This window comes from Mirounga angustirostris, unplaced genomic scaffold (genome assembly GCF_029215605.1).
Source record: "Mirounga angustirostris isolate CCGP_5_RB_7025 unplaced genomic scaffold, mMirAng1.0.hap1 SCAF_6, whole genome shotgun sequence".
Lineage (NCBI taxonomy): Eukaryota > Metazoa > Chordata > Mammalia > Carnivora > Phocidae > Mirounga > Mirounga angustirostris.
This window is the reverse complement of record NW_026991714.1, coordinates 93,538,000-93,562,953: the sequence shown is the minus strand read 5'-3', so window position 1 is coordinate 93,562,953 and position 24,954 is coordinate 93,538,000. Positions and strand designations below refer to the sequence as shown.

General features: G+C 35.4%; 1 protein-coding gene across 2 annotated transcripts in view; it reads left to right on the top strand.

Annotated features, from left to right (window-relative positions):
* JMJD1C (jumonji domain containing 1C) overlaps nt 1-24,954 on the top strand; it is a 349,365-nt gene that overhangs the window by 121,092 nt on the left and 203,319 nt on the right. For both annotated transcript variants that reach the window (XM_045877927.3, XM_045877924.3), the window contains exon 2: nt 19,816-19,980. Coding sequence is in view for 1 of the 2 variants with exons in the window: in XM_045877924.3 (XP_045733880.1) it covers nt 19,816-19,980 (165 nt within the window). In the remaining variant the exon portion in view is untranslated. The remainder of the gene's footprint in view (nt 1-19,815; nt 19,981-24,954) is intronic.

Below are 24,954 nucleotides of genomic sequence, written 5' to 3'. Positions count from 1 at the left end.
TCATCAGAGGAATCACCATCTGTGGCAGCTATAGCCATATGAAATGTATTTCTTAAATAATAAGACTTGAAAGTCAAAATGACTCCTTGATCCATGGGCCACAGAATGGATGTTATGTTAACAGATATGAAAACAACATTAATCTTGTCCATCTCCTTTAGAGCTCTTGAATGACCGGGTGCATTGTCAATGAGCGGTAATATTTTAAAAGGAAATTTTTTTCTGAGCAGTAGGTCTCAACTGGGGGCTTAAAGTAAAGTAAATGGTGTTATAAACAGATGTGCTGTCATCCAGGCTTTGTTGTTCCATTTATAGAGCAAAGGCAGAGATTTATCATAATTCTTAAGGACCCTAGGATTTTCAGAATGATAAGTGAGCATTGGCTTCAATTTAGTCACTACCTGCATTAACCCCAAACAAGAGAATCAGCCTGTCTTGAAAGGTTTGAACCCAGGCATTGACTTCTCTCTAGCTGTAGAAGTCTTAGATGGCAACTTTGCTGTTTTGCTTACATGAAAATCTGTTGTTTAGTGTAGTTATCTTCATTAATTATCTTAGCTAGATCTTCCAGAAAACTTGTCATATTCTTCTAGATAAGTTCTTGCTGCTTCCTTCACTTTGTACTTCTATGTTATGGAGATGGCTTTTTTCCCTTAAACCTCATGGACCAACCTCTGCTAGCTTCAGACTTCTTCTGCAGCTTCCTCACCTCTCTCAGCCTTAATTAGAATTGAAGAGAGTTAGGGCCCTGCTCTGGATTAGGTTTTGGCTTCAGGAAATGTTGTAGCTGTCAGGGAATGTTGTAGCTGGTTTGATCTTCTATTCAGACCACTACAGCTTTCTTCATATCAGCAATTAAGGATTTTTTGCTTTGATGTAATTCATGTGTTCACTGGAGTAGCACTTTTAATTTCCTTCAGAGATTTTTTTCCTTTGCACTCACAACTTGGCTAGCTGGCACAAGAGGTCTAGCTTTTGGCCTGTGTTGGCTTTTGGCATGCCTTTTTAGCTAAGCTTTATCACTTCAGGCTTTTGATTTAAAGTGAGAGAGGTGAGTGACATTTTTTTACTTGAACACTTAGAGGCCATTGTAGGCTTATTCATTGGCCTAATTTCAATATTATTGTGTCTCAGGGAATAGGGAGACCTGAGGAGAAGGGAGAGAGATAGGAAAATGGCTGGTTGGTAGAGCAGACAGAACCTACACAACATTTATTGATTATGTTCTCTATCTTACATGGTGTGGTTTGTGGTACCCCAAAACTGTTAATGCTAGTAACATCAAAGGTCACTTATCGCAGATCACCATAACAAATGTAATAAAATGAAAAAGTTAGAAATATTCCGAGAATTACCAAAATGTGACAGAGACCTAAAGTGAGCAAATGCTGTTGGAAAAATAACATCAATAGACTTGTTCCAGTCCGGGTTCCACAAACCTTCACTTAGTTTAAAAAAAAAAAAAAAAAAAAGGCAATATCTGTGAAGTGTATAAAATGAAATATGCCTGTATACAAAATGAGAGCCATTAATCTAGCATACTAAGTAGTTGAAGAATTATTTATGAACTTATATTGTAGCTTTCACTCTATTGTGGTAGAGCCATAGATTAAAAGATGAGATCAGTAAATAATAGTGATTTTCATTTGAAGGACTTTGTTGTGGTAATTTATTAAGTTCAGGAATTACAGTTGACCTAATAAGAATTAAGAAATCAAAGCAATTCTTATTAATAAGGCTTGATAGAAGGAAAAATTCATTCCCTGAATTTGCTGAAAAAATGCATACATTTGAATCTAGTCTTGTAAAATCTTCTACTAAAAATAGAAATTTTATGAAATGGAGATACAGTATGCATACTAGCTGCTCCTCTCCTACAACCCGCTCCGCCCCCCCTCCTAGGGTAAGTCCTGAGGTGTAGCGGAAGACATACTTAATACTCTGTGCTCCAGTGCCCCCTTGTGCCTATTACGAAAGACACCAATAGTTTCTACTGCAAAAATTGGGATATACATTCTGAGAGCTCTCTGGAAACAAAACATTGCAAGCTTATAGATAGGGTTCCATATTGTAAACTTTCTGGGCCCAAGAATTATGTCCTTTTGATTTCAGGATATGCTCTTCTATTAATGCTTTGTCTTTCCATGGAAACTGCTTCATTAGCAGTTACATGGCATTTGGGAAGTATGTAGTACATGTATATTTAATCTCAGTTTTCAGTGTTTTTATTTTATTTTTATTTTTTTTCAGTGTTTTTATGTATCTTTTCTTACCCTTACCTCCCTTTTAAAAGTAAAAAAAGGCAAGTGTGGAAATGGATATGTCAGAGGACTCGCTAAGAAGGGTTTTTCCTTCTCTCTCAAGGAAAAATAATCCTGGGATCAATCTGTGCCATGATAATGTGGTATAACTGTAGACATTTTTGGCCTGCCAGCATATTAGGAGATAGCCTACATTTGAAGTTGCCATCTCATTCTTCTGTCCTTTACCCTTAAAGGCATATAAGACTTTGTAGTATAATTCCAGTAAGTATAATACTATTATATCATTGCCTTTAGGAGAAGGGAGTGGCTTGGTTTTTTATGATGATCATTTGTCCTTCTTTTTCAGTTAAATTCTCTACTTACAGGGCGCCTGGGTGGCTCAGTTGGTTAAGCGACTGCCTTCGGCTCAGGTCATGATCCTGGAGTCCCGGGATCGAGTCCCACATCGGGCTCCCGGATCGGCGGGGAGCCTGCTTCTCCCTCTGACCCTCTCCCATCTCGTGCTGTTTCTCTCTCTCTCTCAAATAAATAAATAAAATCTTTAAAAAAAAAAAAAAAAATTCTCTACTTACAGCTTGTTTTTTTTTTATGTTATGTTAATCACCATACATTACATCATTAGTTTTTGACATAGTGTTCCATGATTCATTGTTTGTGTATAACACCCAGTGCTCCATGCAGTACGTGCCCTCTCTAATGCCCATCACCAGGCTAACCCATCCCCCCACTCCTCTCCCCTCTAGAACCCTCAGTTTGTTTCTTAGAGTCCATAGTCTCTCATGGTTCGTCTCCAACTCCAATCTCCCCCCCCCCACCTTCATTTTTCCCTTTCTACTATCTTCTTCTTCTTTTTTTTAACATATCATGTATTATTTGTTTCAGAGGTACAGGTCTGTGATTCAACAGTTTCACACACTTCACAGCGCTCACCATAGGGGTGTTAAAGTCCCCCACTATTATTGTATTATTGTCGATGTGTTTCTTTGCTTTTGTTATTAATTGGCTTATATAATTGTTTGCTCCCACGTTAGGGGCATAGATACAATTGTTAGATCTTCTTGTTGGATAGACCCTTTAAGTAGGATGTAGTGTCCTTCCTCATCTCTTATTATAGTCTTTGGTTTAAAATCTAATTTGTCTGATATAAGGATTGCCACCCCAGCTTTCTTTTGGTGTCCAGTAGCATGGTAAATGGTTTTCCACGCCCTCACTTTCAATCTAGGGGTGTCTTTGGGTCTAAAATGAGTCTCTTGCAGACAGCATATCGATGGGTCTTGTTTTTTTATCCAATCTGATAGCCTGTGTCTTTTGATTGGGGCATTTAGCCCATTTACATTCAGGGTAACTATTGAAAGATATGAATTTAGTGCCATTGTATTGCCTGTAAGGTGACTGTTACTGTGTATTGTCTGTGTTCCTTTCTGGTCTATGTTGCTTTTAGGGTCTCTCTTTGCTTAGAGGACCCCTTTCAATATTTCTTGTAGGGCTGGTTTCGTGTCTGCAAATTCCTTTAGTTTTTGTTTGTCCTGGAAGCTTTTTATCTCTCCCTTCTATTTTCAGTGTTTTTTAATTAGAGTAAAATTTACCTTTTCTTTCGTCAGCAGTTCTGAGGACAAATGCGTAGTGATGTAACTATTACCACAATCAACATGTAGAATAGTTCAGTCACTTTGCCACAAAATTTCCTTTTGCTATCACTCCTTTGTAGTCAAACCTTTAAATCCCTTCCACTCTTCTTAACCCTGGACCAAACTAATAATTCTCAATCGTTCTTGTTTCGACTTTCACTGAATGTCATATGAAGAGGATTATACAATATGTATGTAGCCTTTTGAGTCAGGTTTCTTTCAGTTATCTAAAAGCATTTGAGATTTATCCATATTTTCGTTTGTTCCTTTTTACTGCTGAGGAGTATTTCATTATACGTACGGGCCTACCATGGTTTGTTCCTCCATTCCCAATTCATGTTGTTTCTAGCTTTTGTCTTTTAAAAATAGAACTGCTATAGGGCACCTGGGTGGCTCAGTTGGTTAAGCGACTGCCTTCGGCTCAGGTCATGATCCTGAAGTCCCGGGATCGAGTCCCGCATCAGGCTCCCTGCTCAGCAGGGAGTCTGCTTCTCCCTCTGATCCTCCCCCATCTCATGCTCTCTCTCTCTGTCTCATTCTCTCTCTCAAATAAATAAATAAAAATCTTTAAAAAAAAAAACAACTGCTATATACATTCTTATTCAGATTTTTGTGTAAATGTAAATTTTCATTTCATACAACTGAAATTTTAGCCACTCTAGGTATGTAATGGTATCTCATTGTGGTTTTTATTGGCATTTCTCTAACGACTAATTATTTTGAGTATCTTTTCATGTGCTTATTTGACATCTGTATATCTTCTTTGGTGAAGTATCTGTTCAAATCTTATCCCATGGTTTTTGATTAGTTTTATTTTTGTTGAATTTTTTAAGTTTTTTGTATATTCTGGATACTAGTCTTTTTTCAAATGTTTTATTATAGTCTGTGGCTTATTCTTTCATTTTCTTAAAGTCTTCCACAAGAAATTTTTTTTTTTAAATTTTGATGACATCTAATTCATCACATTTTTTCTTTTATGGTTTGTGCTTTTGAAATCCTTTCTAAGAATTTTTTGCCTAACCCAAAGTCAGGAAGAATTTCTTCAAAAAGTGTTACCTTTTATGTTTAAATCTGTAACTATTTGGGTCTAATTTTTGTATATAGTATGAAATACAGATTGAAGTTCATTTTTTTTGCACATGAATGCAGCATTTGTTGAAAAGAATATCTCCTTTGAATTGGATTTTCATTTGTCAAAAATCATTTACCAGTTTTATATTGATTCTGTTTCTAGATTTTATTCTCTTGTATTGATTTGTGTGTCTATGTTTTTGGCAATATCACACTCTCTTTACTATATTACTATAGCTTTATAGTGAGTCTTGAAACCAAACAGTGTGAGTCCTCCAACTTTTTGTTGTTGTTCAAAATTGTTTGTGCCCTTCCCATGTAAATTTTAGAGTCTGCAAAAATTCTACAGGGATTTTGATTGGAATTGCATATAGATCAATTTTGGGAAGAATTTACTTTTTAATATTGAGTCTTTCAATTAATGAACACAATGTATCTGTCCATGTATTGGGACCTTCAGTTTCTTTTATCAGTGTCTTAACAATTCTCACATACACATCCTAAACGTATTTTGATAAATTTCTCCATATATTGTCTATTTTTTATTATCTTAAAATACTGCCAGCTGTTTTGATTAGGACCGGGAGTATGCAGCATTATACATGCTCTTCCCAAGACTCCGGCAATCAAAGTACCTCTCTCAGGTTTCTGGGTTCTGGTGCTTAGTCTCAGCTTCAGTCAGAGGTCATTCTTTATCAAATTAGATTACTGGCCCGCCCTAATAGAAAGAATCCTTTGTATATTTTTTACTTCTTTTAAGGATATAGGTATATTTAGTCAGAATATACATACAGCCTCAAAGGTACAGATTTTTTTTTTTTGAGATAAGGGATATTCCTCATGTATTTTTCTCATATTTTTAAACTCATACTTTTATCTGCAAGAGGGAACTAACCTTTACAGTTGAAGGAAGGTAAAACCATAATGGTAACCAGGTTACCATGGCTCAAAAAAAAAATGACTCCAAAAGAGTTATAATAGTGAATTCAGTTCCCCACCACTTGAGACCAAGCCAGTTCTGTTCTTCATTCCTTATTTTCTAAATTGGATCAGTACCATTAACTGACATAATTTAGTTGAAAATATACAAATAATTTCAATATAGACTACTAAATGCATTGGTAGACCCTTGAGTGCATTGCAAGATGATAGAGACCAGTGGCTCAGTTCAAGTGATAGAAAATTGTTTTTGAGAACCAGACTTCTGAAGTGTTTCTTGAAGCCAGGAAGTTCAGAGACCTGATAAGAGACTATGTAAGGTTCAGGTTGAGTTGAAAAAGGGGTGGACTCCAGATACTGAGTGGTATCCTTAATCAGTATTTGCTGAATGAATGAATGGTTGGTAGACATTATAAATGGAATGCTTAAGGTAAATGTGAAAGCAGGGACAGAAGGAAATAATAGATTGTTAAAGATTTCTGATGGGGCGTCTGGGTGGCTTAGTTGGTTAAGTGCCCAACTCTTGATTTCAACTCAGGTCATGATCTCAGGTTGTGAGATCAAACCCCATGTGGGGCTCCACGCTGGGTATGGAGCCTGCTTAAGATTCTCTCTCTCCCTCTCCCTCCCTCCCTCTCTAAAAAAAAAAAGAAAAAAAGATTTCTGAGATGGAGTAGTTCCGGAGGATGACAAGGTCTAGAGAGATTGTATAAAAGTGAAAAGTCACTGTGGTTGAGAAATTCAGAAAACTTGGAGGCTCAGTTATGGTATTAAAACTATGAATAACTTAATAAAGGGAAACTTTGTCTCTTTTTAAAACAGTATTTCATCTCTTTTTATTTGATCCCTTTTGACTCCTGTTGATTGTAAAAGAATTTCTCAATGAAGAAATCCTTGATATAGTCAAATAACTTGAGTACCAAAAATGGAAGTAGTTGATCACATCCCTTTCTGAGGCTCTCTTCTATCCATTGTAAGGGTTAGGATATACCTAAATGGAGATTCCATAAATCATCTGTCCTATTTCAAAATAATCTTGGCATGCAAGATCCCCTGAAATGTAAGGCCAACACAAGTATGACTCTTTCAAGTAGATTCTAGGCATTATTTTTAAATACTAATAAGTTAAAAAAAATGAAAAAGGCCATCAGAATGAAATAACTTTTTATTCAGTGTCAGAATTCTACTAGTATTTAATTAAATACTACCAGTATATATTATTAAAAGGTAATTAGACAGGGGCACCTGGGTGGCTCAGTTGTTAAGCGTCTGCCTTCGGCTTAGGTCATGATCCCAGGGTCCTGGGATTGAGCCCCGCATCGGGCTCCCTGCTTGGCGGGAAGCCTGCTTCTCCCTCTGCCACTCCCTCTGTTTGTGTTCCCTCTCTCGCTGTGTCTTTCTCTGTCAAATAAATAAATAAAATCTTTAAAAAAAAAAAAAAGGTAATTAGACCTTCTTTAATACTTCTGTACTTTTTTTTTTTTTAAGGTTTTATTTATTTATTTATTTGACAGAGAGAGGGGGAACATAAGCAGGGGGAGTGGGAGCGAGAGAAGCAGGCTTCCCACCGAGCAGGGAGCCCAATGCGGGGCTCGATCTCAGGACCCTGAGATCTTGACCTGAGCTGAAGGCAGTCACTTAACCAACTGAGCCACCCAGGCGCCCCAATACTTCTGTACTTTCAGCCAAGTGCAATATTCAATACCTGAATTTTTATTTGGACAGTTATACATGGTTTTTCCTCCCAACCTGAGGTCTGAAGACAGTGCCAGCATAAAGTGTTATAGCAAGTATTGGGGAACAAAATTTCAGCCACCAGGCTCTTGAGACTTCAGTAGTACTTAGGCATTTAAGTCATCCAATATTATAATTTAACAAATTTTTTATTGTGGTACTACAATATCTGCTGTCTGAATAAGGACATGTATACTAAGGTCAAGCACCCATTTTGAGGTAGATATTTATTTTTTCTATCTCAGAAAGAAAACTCTTGAGATTCCAAGTCTTTTTTTTTTTTAATTGAGAACTGGGGCCTACCATTTTTGTCAAGCATTTTAGACAATTAGAATTACTCTAGGCTAAGGAGAATGACCTAATTATGTTTCATTCCTATCATATGCTTTACCGATTTTATACTTGTTCAGGGATAATAGGTGTGACTACAAAGGGCCATTGCAAAGCCAAAGTTAGGTGTCTCACCCATATATGCTGTGTACCAAGACACAGTTGTTACCACAGATCCTTGGTGCTTAGCTAGGGGAGATCGTGTGGACTTCCTGACATCTCAGTTTCTTTGATCTTCAGTTGAATCTGAAACCATACAAATTTCCTGGGCCGTCAAATTGTCTTTCACATGTTTTTGGGAAGAGAGAGCTCTGTGTGTGTGCGTGTGCATGCGAGCGCACGTGTATGTGTGTTACGTAGACATAAAGAGTATAACCTATGGAGAAAAGATCAAAATGTGGACCACACCTTTGCTTATTTGACCTAGCTTTAGGCCCTCTACCTATATTAGGCTCTAGAAAATCCATTGCTGGATCTGTATTAAAATGTAAAGACAAATTGTTGTACCTTTGGAGCTAACTAACTTTTGGCTTCAAAAACAAGGTAATAGATTTATAATTCTACTTCTCTTTCCCCATCAAGGGTACTGTGGCTATAGTTAGGTTTTATTATGAATAATGTTGAGTCTTAATGGTTTGTCTATACCTTGCATCCCTTGGATTCTTTAAGGATATTGTATTAGTTCCTTAATGTATGTAAATGTGCATTATGAAGGGCATTGAACTGCATAGAGCCCCTGTTCTGTAGTCATTTTCCATCCTCAGTTCTTTTCTTTTAATATATGAACTGATTATAAACCTTGTGACACTAAAATCTCATTTTCACACAAGTAACTTGTTTCCTGATTACTTTAAATGAATGCATTACATGCAATATCACAGCCCATTTTTATAAAAAGAATACTCTTTTTTTAATTAATAAGCTTTATTTTTTTAGAACAGTTTTAAGTTCGCAGCAGAATTTGATGGAAAGTACAGAGTTTCTGTATACCTCACCACACTCAAACCCCTTCCAGTTTTCCCTTATTATTAACTTCTTACAACTGATGAGGCAATACTTATGTGTTACTATTAACTAAAGTTCATAATTTACATTATGGTTTACTCTTTGTGTTGTATAATTCTGTGAGTTTTGACAGAGGCATAGTGTGTCATTGGTCAGCCTATAAAGTATCATATACAGTTGTTACATTGTCCAGAAAAATCCCCTGTGCTCCAAATATATCCTCTTCCCCACCAGCAAATCATTGACAACTACTGATCTTTTTGTTGTCCCCTTAATTTTGCCTTTTGCAGAACTTCATATGGTTGGATTATAGTATATAGCCTTTGAGAGTAACTTCCTTAACTTAGCAATATGTATTTTTATGCATTCATGTCCTCATGGCTTGATAGTCTTGAGAGTCCTTTCTTTCTTTTTTAAAAAGATTTTATTTATTTATTTATTTGACAGAGAGAGCACAAGCAGGGGGAGCAGCAGGCAGAGGGAGAGGGAGAAACAGGCTCCCCGCTGAGCAAGAAGTCCAACGCGGGGCTCAATCCCAGGACCCTGGGATCATGACCTGAGCCGAAGGCAGACACTTAACCAGCTAAGCCACCCAGGCACCCCGAGAGTTCATTTTCATTTCTTTCTATTGCTGAGTAGTATTTATTATATGGATGCACCACAACTTGTTTTTTCACCTGTTGAAAGACATTTTCGTTGCTTCCAAATTTTGGTGATAATGAGTAAAGCTGGCAATAGGTATTATAGAATATAAGTATTAGCCATTTACATGAAAGTTTTCTAAGATACATTTCTGCATCATCATAGATGATTATTCTGGATATAAATTTAGACTTTTCCTGTGTCATTCATAGGAGAGATAGACATTAAATATATACAGACCTATTTCATTTGTGTCAGCTGGTGCAAAGACAAGATATATGTTGCTATGAAAGTATATATAGAAGGTTTTTAACCTTTTACATATCATTTTTAATTAAATACCCATTGAATATTGAATTATAATATGATGATACTACGTTAGGACCAATTTTGAGTCCTAGGGTAAAAGATTTTCTAAAGTCTTTGTGGAACTTTTCATAGTTCTTAAGAGTACTATGGAAGCATGTCCTAAGAGTCTCTCTCCTGTTTTGCTTTTATAATCTGCTTTGCACTTGGAAACTAGATAGTATAATTTATCTTTATCTGTATACTAGTGTCAGCGCGTTCTGAGTGAAGATGAGATGATTCACCTTTGGGTAAACTGCATTTGCCTTTAGTGAATAGAATTTGTAACATCTTTCTTGACTCATTAGGAGCCTTTTGGCCATTTTCATTCTACTGTATTTCAGATAGATAGTAATACTATTACCTACATGCCAATATTATATTTAGAACTCAGTATTCCCTCAAATATATTTGTTTCTGCCTAAAAGTACACTTTTTTTTAGTATTTAGTTGTCTTCATTAATAAGTAGCATGTTTCTCTATCCCAAATAATAACTGTTTTATAAATACATATTTGAACAATTACATCAAGAATCAGAAGCATATTTTAATCTTACTAATTTGTTACTAATGCCCAGTACTGGGTTCTTTGTAAATAATATAAACAAAGGGCATTTACTACTACTTTACAATATTATAAAAAAATCTTTATTTCTGTGGTAACTTTCTAAGAAACCTATTGCAGAAGGTAAATTGAAGGAATTAAAAATATAAAAACTAGAAACCAGAAGTAATTTTTAGTAGTGTGAAAATAAGAAACAAATACCTGATTTTTTATGTAAAATATCAATGAAATATGTTTTACCTGTGGCCAGCTCTTCTTTGAAAAGTTATTTAACTGGGGGCGCCTGGTGGCTCCATCGGTTGAGTGACCAACTCTTGATTTCTGCTCAGGTCATGATCTCAGGGTCCTGGAATCAAGCCCCAGCATGCTCAGTGGGGAGTCTGCTTGAGGATTGTCTCCCTCTACCCCCCCCCCCACATGTGCTCTCTCTCTCTCAAATCTTTTAAAAATGTTTTTTAAAAAAGAAAAGTTGGGCTTCCTGGGTGGCTCAGTCGTTAAGCGTCTGCCTTCGGCTCGGGTCATGATCCCAGAGTCCTGGGATCCAGTCCCACATTGGGCTCCCTGCTCAGCGGGAAGCCTGCTTCTCCCTCTCCCACTCCCCCTGCTTGTGTTCCCTCTCTCGCTGTGTCTCTCTCTGTCAAATAAATAAATAAAATCTTTAAAAAAAATAAAAAGAAAAAAAGAAAAGTTATTTAACTGGAACAGCAAATCTGTAAAGAAGAATATCAGTGATGGTTTTGCATTGCCTTAGCTATCAGATGGATTAACTGCCTATTACATTGTCTTCTTAGGCTCAATTAATGAACGACCACATGGCTATGCCCAGGAACATGGTATAGTCCCTGTTATATACTGTGGAAGGAAAGTCCCTAATTCTTTTCCGCAGGCAGAAAAAGAAGCACTTGATATTTTTCTAATATGCTATAATATTTAGAAAACCTCCTAATGCAGAGGAAGGAGGTGGAAATGTTCATCCTTCTTAATTCATCCTCACCACTGATTTTTATCATATTCCAGTAATTTACAGTGTCTTAATTGTCCAATCCAGTGGGGTTTTTTTAAATTTGTCTGTAGCCTTTGAAGATGTTAACTTGCCTCTTCATATGAAACTTACCTTCTTGATTGGAATAGTACCTTCTCTACAGGTTATACTTTGTTTTCCTTCTCAGTTGTGTTCATTTATTTCTTTTCCTTTGGTAGCCTGTAAGTTTTGAGATTTTATATGCTTTTATGTTCTTTCCTATGAGTTTCTCATTGTCCACATTTTCTCTAATCCAAATTTCATTTCCTGTATCCTAAACCCAGACAACCTTTGCTCTAGGTAAGTTAGAATATTCTGAGTGTGCTTGATTTTCATGCCTGTAAACATAGTATTCCCCCCCACCTTTTTTTTTTCATCTGTGAGATCCTGCTTATTTCTTCAAATCCTACTTAAATGTCACTTATTGGGGCACCTGGGTGGCTCAGTCGTTAGGTGTCTGCCTTGGGCTCGGGTCATGATCCCCGGGGTCCTGGGATCAGGCCCCATATCGGGCTCCCTGCTTGGCGGGAGGCCTGCTTCTCCCTCTCCCACCCCACCTGCTTGTGCTCTCTCTCTGTCAAATAAATAAATACAATCTTAAAAAAAAAAATGTTACTTACGTCATGTAGATTTTCCCAGTTTATCCAGGCTATATTTGTTACTATCTCCTCTAAGCTATTAAAGTAATACTCTGCATATTTGTATTATCCCACTCATTACACTGATTTTATTGAATGTCTATAGCCATACTAAACTATGAAATCTTAAAATCATAAATGGTACCTTATTCAATCTTTTATTCTTGTGTCCAGAATTACGGCTGACACATAGTAGGCACTCAGATACCTTTTCAAGAATTGTAAGCATGTGTGCATGAATGATTGCATGAAACAAAGATGTTTTAAGAACATATTTATAGTAATATATCAAAATAGGAACTGAATGTCATTTTTTATAGCCACAGTATATATTTGAGTAAATTGCAACATATATTTTTACCACATACATATGAAAACAAATGGTTGTAAAGCAGTTGGTAAATAATATATGTAATTAGAATCCTAGAGATCAAATAACTTATCCTAGATACTAAGAATTTAAATAACATCAAAAATATCAATGTTTGGCAAAACAGGGAGTAGAATCTATGAATTAGGGTTATTTTTTGACTCTGTCAACAGTGTTTGCCATAGACAAGCTGTTTAAAAAGACTTCTTTTTTTTTTTAAAGATTTTATTTATTTATTTGACAGAGAGAAACACAGCGAGAGAGGGAACACAAGCAGGGGAGTGGGAGAGGGAGAAGCAGGCTCCCCGCTGAGCAGAGAGCCCGATGTGGGGCTCGATCCCAGGACCCTGGGATCATGACCTGAGCCGAAGGCAGACGCTTAACGACTGAGCCACCCAGGCACCCCTGTTTAAAAAGACTTCTAAATTAAAGTCAGACTTTATCAGTTTTTGCTCAGTTTTTTATGTGTTCAAACATTATTCTCTAAAATGTTTAAGTATTTTGGTAGACATTTTACCTTCCTGATTGTGAATTTCTTAGAGCCCAACCTGTAATGGAAACTACACTTTCAAATTCTATAAATAGGATAATTAAATGGTATGTATTATAATATGCACATTCATTTTTAAAAAGTAAAATGTGAGTAGATATATTTCACAAATAAGTTTTTAAATCAGTTATCTTTTACTAAAATTTAAGTTTTTCCATAGAAATAATGTTTTAAACATTGTTTATGTTCTCTAGTCAGCCAGCCTAAAGTACATTGATCCCACAGAAATAAGTGAAGTGTAATATTAAAACCACATGTTGTAATATTATTGTAAAATATTATTCTGCTCTTTTATTCTGCACCTGTAACATTGTTTCATTGGAATTATATATTCTAACTTTAAATGGATGATTTTAGGAATACCTCTTTTCCTGTCTGTCATTCCCCTTCTCAATTCTTTTACAAAAGGAAGGAACAAAGCCTCTCGTACCTGGGACAGAAATATCTGAAAGGAGTGACTGGATCTGGAGTCAGTAGCAGTAATAGTGGCAGAAAAGATTTGTTGGTTGGGTGATTGAAAATACAAATTTTCAAAACTGTGGAGCACTCGCACTGAGTTTAAGAGGCTAATAATCAACTGCTAGGAAAGAGAAGTCAGAAGCTAATATATACTTAGAAGATGATTGATATTCATGTTGTCTCATAAGATTTCCAACTTACTTTAAAAATTACTCCTAGGAACTGGAATTATATATACATTATGGGAGCCTCAGTATTTGACCTCTTTTCTATAAAAACAGTATACTTAGTATAATCTCTAATCATGCCTCAAAAGATCAAAACCAGAATCTGAGCCTTTTTCTAAATAAATTATGTTGGAGATTTATTAACAAGCATTTGTAATATGTAGGACTTTGCATTTAACTTGGATTTTTCTTCCCTGGATTTTTTAGTTGCTGTCCCTCTCCTTTAAACTCTCTAGTTAGATCCTCATATCTTCAGATTTGTAAACTACTCTTAGGCATCCCTTTTTTCATAACCTATAGAAAACCTTTCTTCATTGATTTACTCTCATGCTTTAAAAGCATTCTCAGAATTTGAGTTCCTGGAAGGTTTTTTTCTTTTTGTTTGGGCAAGCTGCTTCTCTCTCTCTTTCACTTTTTCAAATGTCTTGAAATTATTCTTCTGTCTGTCAAGCCGCCTTATGCTAAAAAACTGAACTGCTGATAGTTTTCTTCCTCCTGAGCCATTCAGCAGTTCTTAGTTTGTTCTGTGATGCTATTGAAAGAAACAGAGAACTAAATGAGGTGTTTTCATTTGTGTATCATTATTTACATTAATTGTCTAAAAGGACTTTACTGTGTTATATTTTAAATCTCATAAATTTAATGCCAGATTTATGGGCGCCTGGGTGGCTCAGTCGTTAAGCGTCTGCCTTCGGCTCAGGTCATGATCCTGGGGTCCAGGGATCGAGTCCCACATCAGGCTCCCTGCTCGGCGGGAGGCCTGCTTCTCCCTTTCCCACTCCCCCTGCTTGTGTTCCTGCTCTCGCTGTCTCTCTCTGTCAAATAAATAAAATCTTTAAAAAAAAAATTTAATGCCAGATTTAAAATTTATTTTTTATAGATTTTATTTATTATTTATTTACGAGAGAGTGAGTGGGAGGAGGGACAGAGCGAGAGGGAAAGAGACAATCCAAAGCAGACTCTGTGCTGAGTGGAGCCAGACGTGAAATCACAACCTGAGCCAAAATCAAGAGTCATGTGCTTAATGGACTTAGCCACCCAGGTGCCCCCACATTTAAAAGTTTTCAGTATTTGGGAAGAGATGACCAGGTTTTAGGCCCCCCACCCCATTGGTTATCACCAAATTATTTATATAGATTTGTAGATGGATAAATCTTATGGAAAAACTAGTCCATTTTTCTCCCATATTGCTATTTTATAGAGCAATATTTTATGAGATATCTCATAATTGGAGATTTTATGGACAAATGGGGAAAATCTCATGGTATTATCTCTCTTACTAATAATGGACAGTGAACATTGGCATTATTAAAAACCTTGAGAAGACTTCTGATAAAATTAGACATTTGTAACTTACTAGTCCATGATTGTTCATAACTTATCTGGCTTACGTAATGCCTTTTTATATGAAAAGAAATGATTCTATAATGTAGACTATAGTTTGAGGAATGTTAATATAGTCTAATGCTTTTATTTTTAACACAAAAGATTCTTTAGAGGCTAAGTTGTTTTAGCTCATCACCATTCTCACATGACATCATGCAGATCACTCTTACTATTAGAGTGCATAAAAAGGTGAGGCCCATGGTGTACCACGCTGGTGTGATAATATTAGTATTATTATTGATACCAAGGTAAAAATAACTGAATTTGTTTTTATCACTTGATTTTATAGTGGCAATAGTTGTGTAATTTTAATTTTCTTTATAAATATCAGTGAAAATAGTATATTGTGAGAGAATACAAGCTTTCTTATTGGTCATTGTTTTTATTTCATAGTTCTAGGAAAATAGGGATTTTCCTAGGACCTTTCAAAAATTTTGTGATAATTATTGATGAATTTTAGCTCCAAAAATGCCCATCATAGTAATCTGAAATATTTTTTCAAATTGGTACATTAGTAGATTTTTATATAGCTAATATTTTTACTGTTCCCACATTACCTTTCCCAAATTAACTGTATAACATTTGCAGATAAAGATTGTGGCTTACTGAGAGGTCCTAAAATAAAGTGGCAGGGCTGAAATTACAATTTAGATAAAAATAATAATTCTCAGCTTTAATATGCTATTATTTTGGTATGTGTAAGTTGAATGTAGGTGTCCAAGTGACCAGAATCCATTTGCCATTTTCAAGCAATCAAGCTATGTAGGAGAAAAGAGACATTCTCCATATAGATGATAATTGTGTTTGACGGGTTCATTTTTTATTTTTTATTTTTAAGATTTTATTTTTATTTGAGAGAGCATGAACAGGGTGGAAGGAGAGGCAGAGGAAGAGGGAGAAGCAGACTCTCCACTGAGCACTTAGGAGCCAGATGTGGGACTCTATCCCAGGACCCCAAGATCATGACCTGAGCTGAAGTCAGATGCTTAACTGATTGAACCACCTAGGCACCCTGTGTTTGAAGGGTTTCAAGGTTAGGTTAATTTTAATGGACCACATAACAGAAACTGCATCACATGACTGCTGCTTATACTTCCTTCATCTTGCTAGTAGTTCTTCTGACAGTCTAACAGCTTTTCTTTCAGTGTCTGCTTTATACATATAGAGAACAGAGAATTTGTGCATGTTGAGATCTGTTGTAGAAGACATGTATTAAAAGAGATATGTGATAGTCTTTTAATTATCTAGCGACCAGTTCTTCAAAATCACTGTTTTGTATCTTGGGCTAAAAAAAGTATTTACCACATGTTCACTATGAAATAATTTTCTTTTTGAAATAATTATTTTTAATGATTATTTTGCTGAGCCTTTTTCTCAGATCATATTCACTCTTATGGTAATCACCACAATATCCATAGCTATTAATTCTTGATGTATATCTCTTATTTCTGAATTCCCAGTGTTCCTAATGATAGGCTCTAATATGCAATCAGAAGTGTTTACTGAGTGAAATCTTCCTTTTCTTTTTTTCTACATAATTATGAATGCAGTGATTAATTAGTAAATGAAACAACTGTATTCATGTTGCATTTAGGACCTTTTTTCTTTTCTTTTCTTTCTTTTTCTTTTTTTTGCAAATTAGTCATTTATTCATACTCATTATATGTTTTACGTGGTGCTGGGTTGTTAAAATATTTGCTGAGCACTTTAGTTTGTTAGGCACCATGCCAGATACCAGAGATGCAAAAAAAAAAAGATGAAGGCATACTAATCTTTACCCCCAAGGATCTCGTATCTTTAGTTAGTAAGAAGGAAATAAGCAGGCCGAAGGACCCAATAGAGGTGAACGAGGTGGGAGTCAGTATAAAGTAATATAAAACTAAACAACCGAGTTAGTATATACAGTGTTTTTGGTAGGTTTGCAGATTGATGGAAAGAAACTATGCCTCCCCAAACCTTACCCCACATACATACCAATACACCATAAGGGTAGATTAGTTACTCATTCAGTTAGCCAAGATACACAGTCTTACCTTTATTGGTGTAGAGAATCTAGCATGAGCACTGAGCATCCCTGCATGTCCTTGCGAGATATACCAAGCATGGGAAACCCTGACCACTCTTTACCTGGGCCATTTCTCAGAGCTGTGTTTGCAGTGAGCACCAATGAAGTATGAAGTAATAACTTCCTCCAAATAGCAGGCTTGCTTCTATTTATTATAAAAGGGGGGGCCCTCCACCCTCTCCCGGCACAGATCTGTGACACAGCTGTCTGAGTGCATAGGTATTCCTCTTCGGGCTCTGGGCATCCTTCCCATGGGTCTTAGGAGGCATGAGGGGTCAACACAAGCCACACACTTTCACTTGGCTGTAATAAAGTCCTGGGAGACTCCTGTCTTTTGCCAGAATCCACGAAACAATAACAGGCTAGCTTATTTTAGTGTCTGTCTATCTAACTATTGACATTCAAACACTTCACTGTTTTGATAATATGAAGGTAAGTTGGCTATACAGCAAAGGAAAAGAATTTCATTTCTTTGTCCCCAGGGTCCTAGTAGATTCCTAAAACTGTCAGTGACACTGTCCCTGCAAGATCAGCCATGAGTTTAGAAAGTTCACTTCATGCTGAAAACTTTAATTCTGTTATCAAGGGTTTTGCATCTGGAAGAATATACAATGAATTAATGCCATTTCTGATAGGGAAATGTTTAAAACCTTGGCTCTTCAGGTTCTTGACTGAAATATTTTGTCAGTAAGACCATATTATTGTCCATGAAGGGAAAACAAAGATAGCACTCAGGTTTTCCTGAGCATTGCTCTGCTTCAGTTTTCTGTAGTTTTCAAAAGCCCATTTGCACCACAATTTAGTGATTACATACTCTTACAAGATTTCAAGTGGTAGAGAAAATGGTATAGTTTGCAACTTGGCATAACATCAGGTGGATCTCAGCTCAACCCCTTAGGATGCATTTTTAGAAGAAGCCAACAGTTTTGTTGGCTCCTTCCTTGACTTGGGCTCCTGCTCTGAGTTGGCATAGATAACTAGGAATAGGTGTTAACTCCTTGAACAGTGTATTCTTCTTTCCCAATTCTAACAGGTAAGTATATCTAACTAGCTTCCTAATGAGCAGCAGCAGAAAGACCTCAAAACCAAACATAATACCAGTTTGTGTCCATGTTTAAAAGTCAGCAATTTCAAGAGTCAGGAGATACTTAATATTTACTAAGTACTTTGCATGTATGCAGCACTGTACTGGATACTGTAACAGCTTTACCCTCAGTGAGTTTGCAGCCATAATACAAAAATATTCTCATTATATTTGAAGAATATAGGGCAGAATCTGATTATATACTACATAAACTATATGAAAAATAACTGCTTGTAGGAGTTCAAAGGTAAGTTTGAGTGAAAGTGGGGGTTATAAACATTCTGGAAGAACTTCGGTGAGGGCAGAAGAACTAACAGGATTTAAATGAGGGGAAAGTGAAACACTTCAGATGTAAGGGAGCAGAAGATGGGCGGAAGAAGAAAACAAGAATGCCTCCAACAAAACTTATAATGTACTAGGGAAGACAGCTCTATGAAGAGAACATCTTAGGTAGTGAATGAAAAAGGATGAAAGTGGGAGAAGGGGTTGAATGAACAGGTGTAAGAGAGTCAGCTTCGGTTTTCCAAATATTAACATCCTTGTTTCTGTTTTAGAGGAAAAGCTTTCAGGCTTTCACCATTGAGTATGCTGTTAGTTGAGGGTTTTTCAGTATTACCATCATTGTGTTGGAGTAGCTTCCTTTTATTCCTAATTGGAATATGTTTATCATGCAAAATGTTGAGCGTGTCTAATGCTTTTTCTGTGTCAAGCAAGATGATCATGTAGTATTTTTTCTTCCATTCTGGTATATGGAGGGTATATATGGTATATTGTACTGATTGACTGTTATATGTTGAACCATACTTGAATTGCCACCTGTCTCTATAAGTAAAGTTTTATTGGAACCAAGCCAAACCCATTTGTTTACATATTATCTGTGGCTGCTTTTGTACTATAAAATCAGAGGTAAACGGATATGACAGAGATCATATAGTTTGCAAAGCCTAAAATAGTTAATATTTCCCAACCTCTCCTTCTAGAATCATCAGTATCCACAGTCTTTAGTATGTCTTTAGTAGATATCAGCCAGTCTGTACTAACATTGTGTAATTTGCTTTTCTTAATAAATGTATGGTTTATCTTCTTGATATACAACAAGTAGGGAGTTCTAATATGGTTAATGAGAAAATTAGGTAAATAATGATTTTAAGAGAAATGTCAATTCAAATAATATATTTGATAATGTTTTTTCTAATTCAACTTTGTGCCTTTATTTTAAAGTAACCTACTTGGGGGCCTCTTGGGTGGCATAGTTGGTTAAGCATCCAACTCTTGGTTTTGGCTCAGGTCACGATCTGAGCATTATGAAATCAAGCCCTGCATGGGGCTCCGCGCTCAGCTCAGAGTCTCCTTGAGACCTCCCTGTCCCTCTGCTCTCCCCCCCAGCTCTCTCTCTTTCTAAAATACATAAATAAATCTTTTAAAATACATATATGTATATATATATCACATTCTGCATTGCTCATGGAGTTTTACGTTTTCTTTTCTATAGGTTTATGTGGAATTTGATGATCTTGAATGGGATAAACGAGAGTGGGTTAAAGTATATGAAGATTTTTCAACTTTCTTGGTGGAATACCACTTAATCTGGGCCAGAAGGATCGACCCTAGCCAGACTCAGGGATCAAAGGGCAAACAAATTCAGTGGCCTGCATTGGTAAGATCTATACTTGTTTCATTAAACATTCTCAGTTGTTTAATTTAAAAGAACAGGAACTGAATGTAAGTTCAGATTTGTCTTGGTGATCATAGATTATTCCTGAAGAGGCTCTGAAGTATCTGGCAGAAATATCAAAATTTGGCTTTTATTTTGTTAAACAACTTTATGTGTCCTTTTTGTTAGTACTCTTTTAGCATATTTAGCCTAGAAATAGTTTAATCTATCCAGTTAGGAGAAACATATAAATTGGATTAAAGGTTACTAACAGATAGTTGACTAGTTTGTGTGTAATGTGGAACAGTTTTGTGAGATTGAGACTTTGTACGTAGATAATAAGAGAATACTTTTTATAAAGCATTCAATAGCATGTAATTTTCCTTGGTTTATTAAATTTAATAAAAGTTGAATTCATTGTGGATGATAGTAGATATTTAATGTGAAATTATATGTTCACGTAATAGGTAAAATTACTTCATATTAGAAAATGTCTATTTAAGAAATACAGATTTCACAAAATTCTCAGCTAGTCTGAAGAGTTTTGTAAAAGAAACATACTAAGGAAGTCTGGCTGGCTGAGTCAGAAGAACACACGACTCTTGATCTCTGAGTTGTGAGTTCAAGCCCCATGTAAGGTGTGGAGATTACTAAACAAACAAACAAACTTGGGGAAAAAAAAGAAACATACCAAATAAGATCGTTCTACTAGGAAGAAAGCCATATCTGTTTAACCATTGGGCAGTATATGTTTGAATGAAATAATTTTCTTATGCTGATATCAAAGAAATATTTTTAAAGCCATTAAAACATTATTTCAGGTATTTGGTATAAATACCATGAGAGTAGGTACTTTCAGATTTTTTTCAACATAAATTAACTATTTACAAGAATAGTTTTTCTTGTTAATAATTGTAGTACTTACACATTTTCTCTTTTAGTGAGTTAGACCTTTAAAAGTCTGAGGATATAAGTGGTTAAAAAGAGAATGAAATGAACTAATTATATTTTTAAAAGAAAATATGTATAATATCAAAAGATGGAAGATGATATCTTTGAGCTATAGTTTTGGTAAGATACTTTGAATGCTCTAGCAAAATAAGATAATTTTATCCATGATAGATTTTAAGAAACATTTGTTGGATGAATATATTGAATTGTTAATATGAAGATTTTAAAGCCATGACTAACATGTTTTTTTATTTTATAAAATTTAACTCAAAAATTGGTTAAAACTTGACATATATGTGAATTTTGTATGAAAAGCCTCAAAAGCAGGAAGCAGTAACAACAATACCAGAAAGTATGCCTCAGTATCACAGTTAAAGAATAAACAGAACTTTAGAAAACCTTTGCCCTGTCTTAGAGATAATTATTAAAATCAAGGTGAATTCCTATATATATTCATAAATTACTGATCTTAGAGAAAATAGAAAATATTGTTTAATAATTTTTGTCATTATTTTAGAAATTTATTTCTGCTGAAAACCTTTTAACCTCATAAAATATTTAATTATGTAACCTCTTGGGGCACCTGGGTGGCTCAGTTGGTTAAGCGACTGCCTTCGGCTCAGGTCATGATCCTGGAGTCCCAGGATCGAGTCCCGCATCGGGCTCCCTGCTCGGCAGGGAGCCTGCTTCTCCCTCTGACCCTCCCCCTCTCATGTGCTCTCTGTCTCTCTCATTCTCTCTGTCTCAAATAAATAAATAAAATCTTTAAAAAAAAAAAAAATTATGTAACCTCTTTTTAAAATTCAGCTTATTTTTTCTTACACAAAAAAAGGTACACATTAAAAAAATTGGAAATGCTAAATGGTTTAAAGTAGAAAATCATGAATCATTCTATTTTCATCACCAAGCATGACATATTTTGACATATTTTCTTATACAGTATTTCTCTGCTTTTTTCCACCGTAGAATTAAAGAATTTTTTAAAAATATGGTAAATATGCTTAACATAAAATTTACCACTTTAATCATTTTTAAGTATAAAGTTCAGTGGCACTGAGTATATTCACATTGTTGTACAATCATCCATCTACAGAACTTATTCCATCTTGCAGAACTGAAACTCTATTCCCATTGAACAGTAACTCCCCATTCCTTCTTCTTCCCAACTCCTGGCAACTACCATTTTATTTTCTGTCTCTAGGATTTTGACTACTCTAACTACCTCAATAGAAGTGGAATCATCTGGTATTTGTCTTTTCGTGACTGGCTTATTTCACTCAGCATTAATGTCTGCGAAGTTTATTTTTATGTTGTAGCCTGTATGAGAATTTCCTTCCTTTATAAGGCTGAATAATATTTCATTATGTATGTACCACATTTTATTTATTCCTTTGTCTGTTGAGAGACCCGTATGTTGCTTCCACCTCACGGCTATTGTGAATAATGCTGCTGTGCACACAGGTGTACATATATCTCATTGAGACCATGCTTTCAATTCTTATGAGAATTGCTGAAGAAGTGGAATTGCTATCTTGTAATTGTATTTTTAAAACTTTGGATTAACTGCCATACTGTTTTCCACAGCAGCTGTACTGGTTTACATTCTTGGCAATACTTGTTCATTTTAGTTTTTGATAATAGCCATCCTAATGGGTGTGAGGTAGTAGTACCTCCTTGTGGTTTTGATTTATGTTTCCCTAGTGATTAGTGATATTGAGCATCTTTTCTTGTGCTTATATGCTATTTGTTTATCTTCCTTGGAGAAATATCTATTCAAGTTTTGTCCATTTTTGAATCAGGTTGTTTTTATTTGCTTAGTTCTAGGAGTTCTCTGTATATTCAGGATATTAATCCCTTATTAGATGGAATGCAAACATTTTCTTCCATTCTGTGGTTGACTTTTTACTCTGTTGACAGTGTCTTTTGATGCACAAAATTTTTTAATATTCATAAAGTCCAGTTTATTTTTTTGGTTACCCGTGCTTTTGGTGTCATGTCCAAGAAATTATTGCCAAATCCAAATCATGAAGCTTTTATTGTATGTTTTCTTCTAGGAGTTTTCTTGTTTTAGGCTTTATATGTAGGCCTTTAATGTATTTTGAGCTAATTTTTGCTTATGGTATTAGGTGAGTGTTCAATTTCTTTCATTTGCTTGTTGATATCCAGTTTTCCTATTACCATTTGTTGAAAAGACTTTCCTTTTTCTTTTGAATGGTCTTGGCACCTTGTGCAAAAATTATTTGACCATTTATTCAAGTGTTTATTTCTGGGTTCTCTATTCCATCAGTCTATATGTCTGTGTTTATGCCTGTACCACACTATTTTGATTACCGTGGCTTTGTAGTAAAATTTTATTTGAGAGATAAAGAGAGAGAGTGCATGTGAGTTGGGGGGGAGGTGCAGAAGGAGAAGGGGAGAGAGAATCCCAAGCCGTCTCCTCACTTAGCACAGAGCCCGATGGAGGGCTCAATATCATGACCTGAGCCGAAATCCTAAGTCAGCCGCTCAACTATGACTGAGCCACCCAGGCACCCCATGTAGCTTTGTGTAGTAAGTTTTGAAATCAGAAAATGTGCATACTCCAACTTTATTCTTTTTCAAGACTGTTTTGGCCATTCAGTGTCCCTTGGAATTCCATATGAGTTTCAGGATGGATACTTCTACTTCAGCCTGAAACTTTGGGATTTTGATAGAGGTTGCATTGAATCTGTAGATTACTTTGGGTAGTATTGACATCTTAAGCCTTTCAGTTCATGACCACAAGATGTCTTTCCATTTATTTATGTTTTCTTTAAATATTTTTAGCAGTGTTGTGTAGTTTTCAGTGTACAATTATGTCACTTACTTGGTCAATTTTTAAGGAATTTACTCTTTTTGATGCTATTGTAAATGGAATCAATTTGATAATTTCATTTTCAGATTGTTCATTACTAGAATGTAGAAACACAACTGAATTTTATGTGTTGATTTTATATCCTTTTGCTTAGCTGATGTCATACTCAATTGTGAAAGACTGCAAGCTTTTTCCTCTAAGATAGGGAATAAGACCAAGAGGGCACTTTTCTGGTCAACATAGTATTGGAAGTTCTAGCCAGAGCAGGTAGACAAGAAAAAGAAAAAAAAAGGCATCTAAATTCGAGAGGAAGAAGTAAAGTTATTTCTGTTGGCAGACGATATGATCTTATATATAGAAAACCCTAAAGATTTTATGTGCCTTCCCATGTATTAGAACTAATAAATAAGCAGCAGGATATAAAATCTCTGCTTTCTAATAATAGTTTTAGCTAAGACTGCATTAAAATTGTAGATCCTGCTTTTTTTACTTGATATTTCAACATATTCATTCCTCCTCACAAGTAATAATTTTAACAGTTTTTAATGGCTAAATAATATTTCATCCTATAATGATCCATTTCCCTAATGTTTGGTATTGTTCCTAATTTTTTCATGATTATAAATAACCGATAAATATTATTGTGATAAATATGTAAATCTTTGCATCTCTGATTATTTTAAAAATTTAGATTCATAGTAGAATTACTGGTCAGAGGGTATGAACTTGAAAAAAAATATATAAAAATCTGATACTCTCCACAAATACTTACTGCCATTGCCCCTGGTCAGTGTGTGAGTGCTTTCATCTTCACCCTAATCCTAATCCCCCACCTCACTCCCACCTCCGCAAACATTGATTACTTATTTTCAGACTGTCTTGTCTTTAAAACCCAGACATTTAAAAAAGGATTTTTACAACTTGAGTACAAAAGTGAATGTTGTAATTTTTATATCTGCTAATTTGATATCTTAAAATACTATTTCATTGTTTTAATTTGCATTTCTTTAATGGGATGAATATTCATATTAGCAACTTGTATTTTTGTGATTGTCTTTTTTCAATTACTTATTATTAGGATTTTGTGTTTTTCTAATATTTGTTATAAGCTTTATTTATATTATTAGAGATGCCGTAACCCTTCTGTATTTGCCTCATGGTTTGCTCAGCTAATTTTATGATAGCAAAACTTT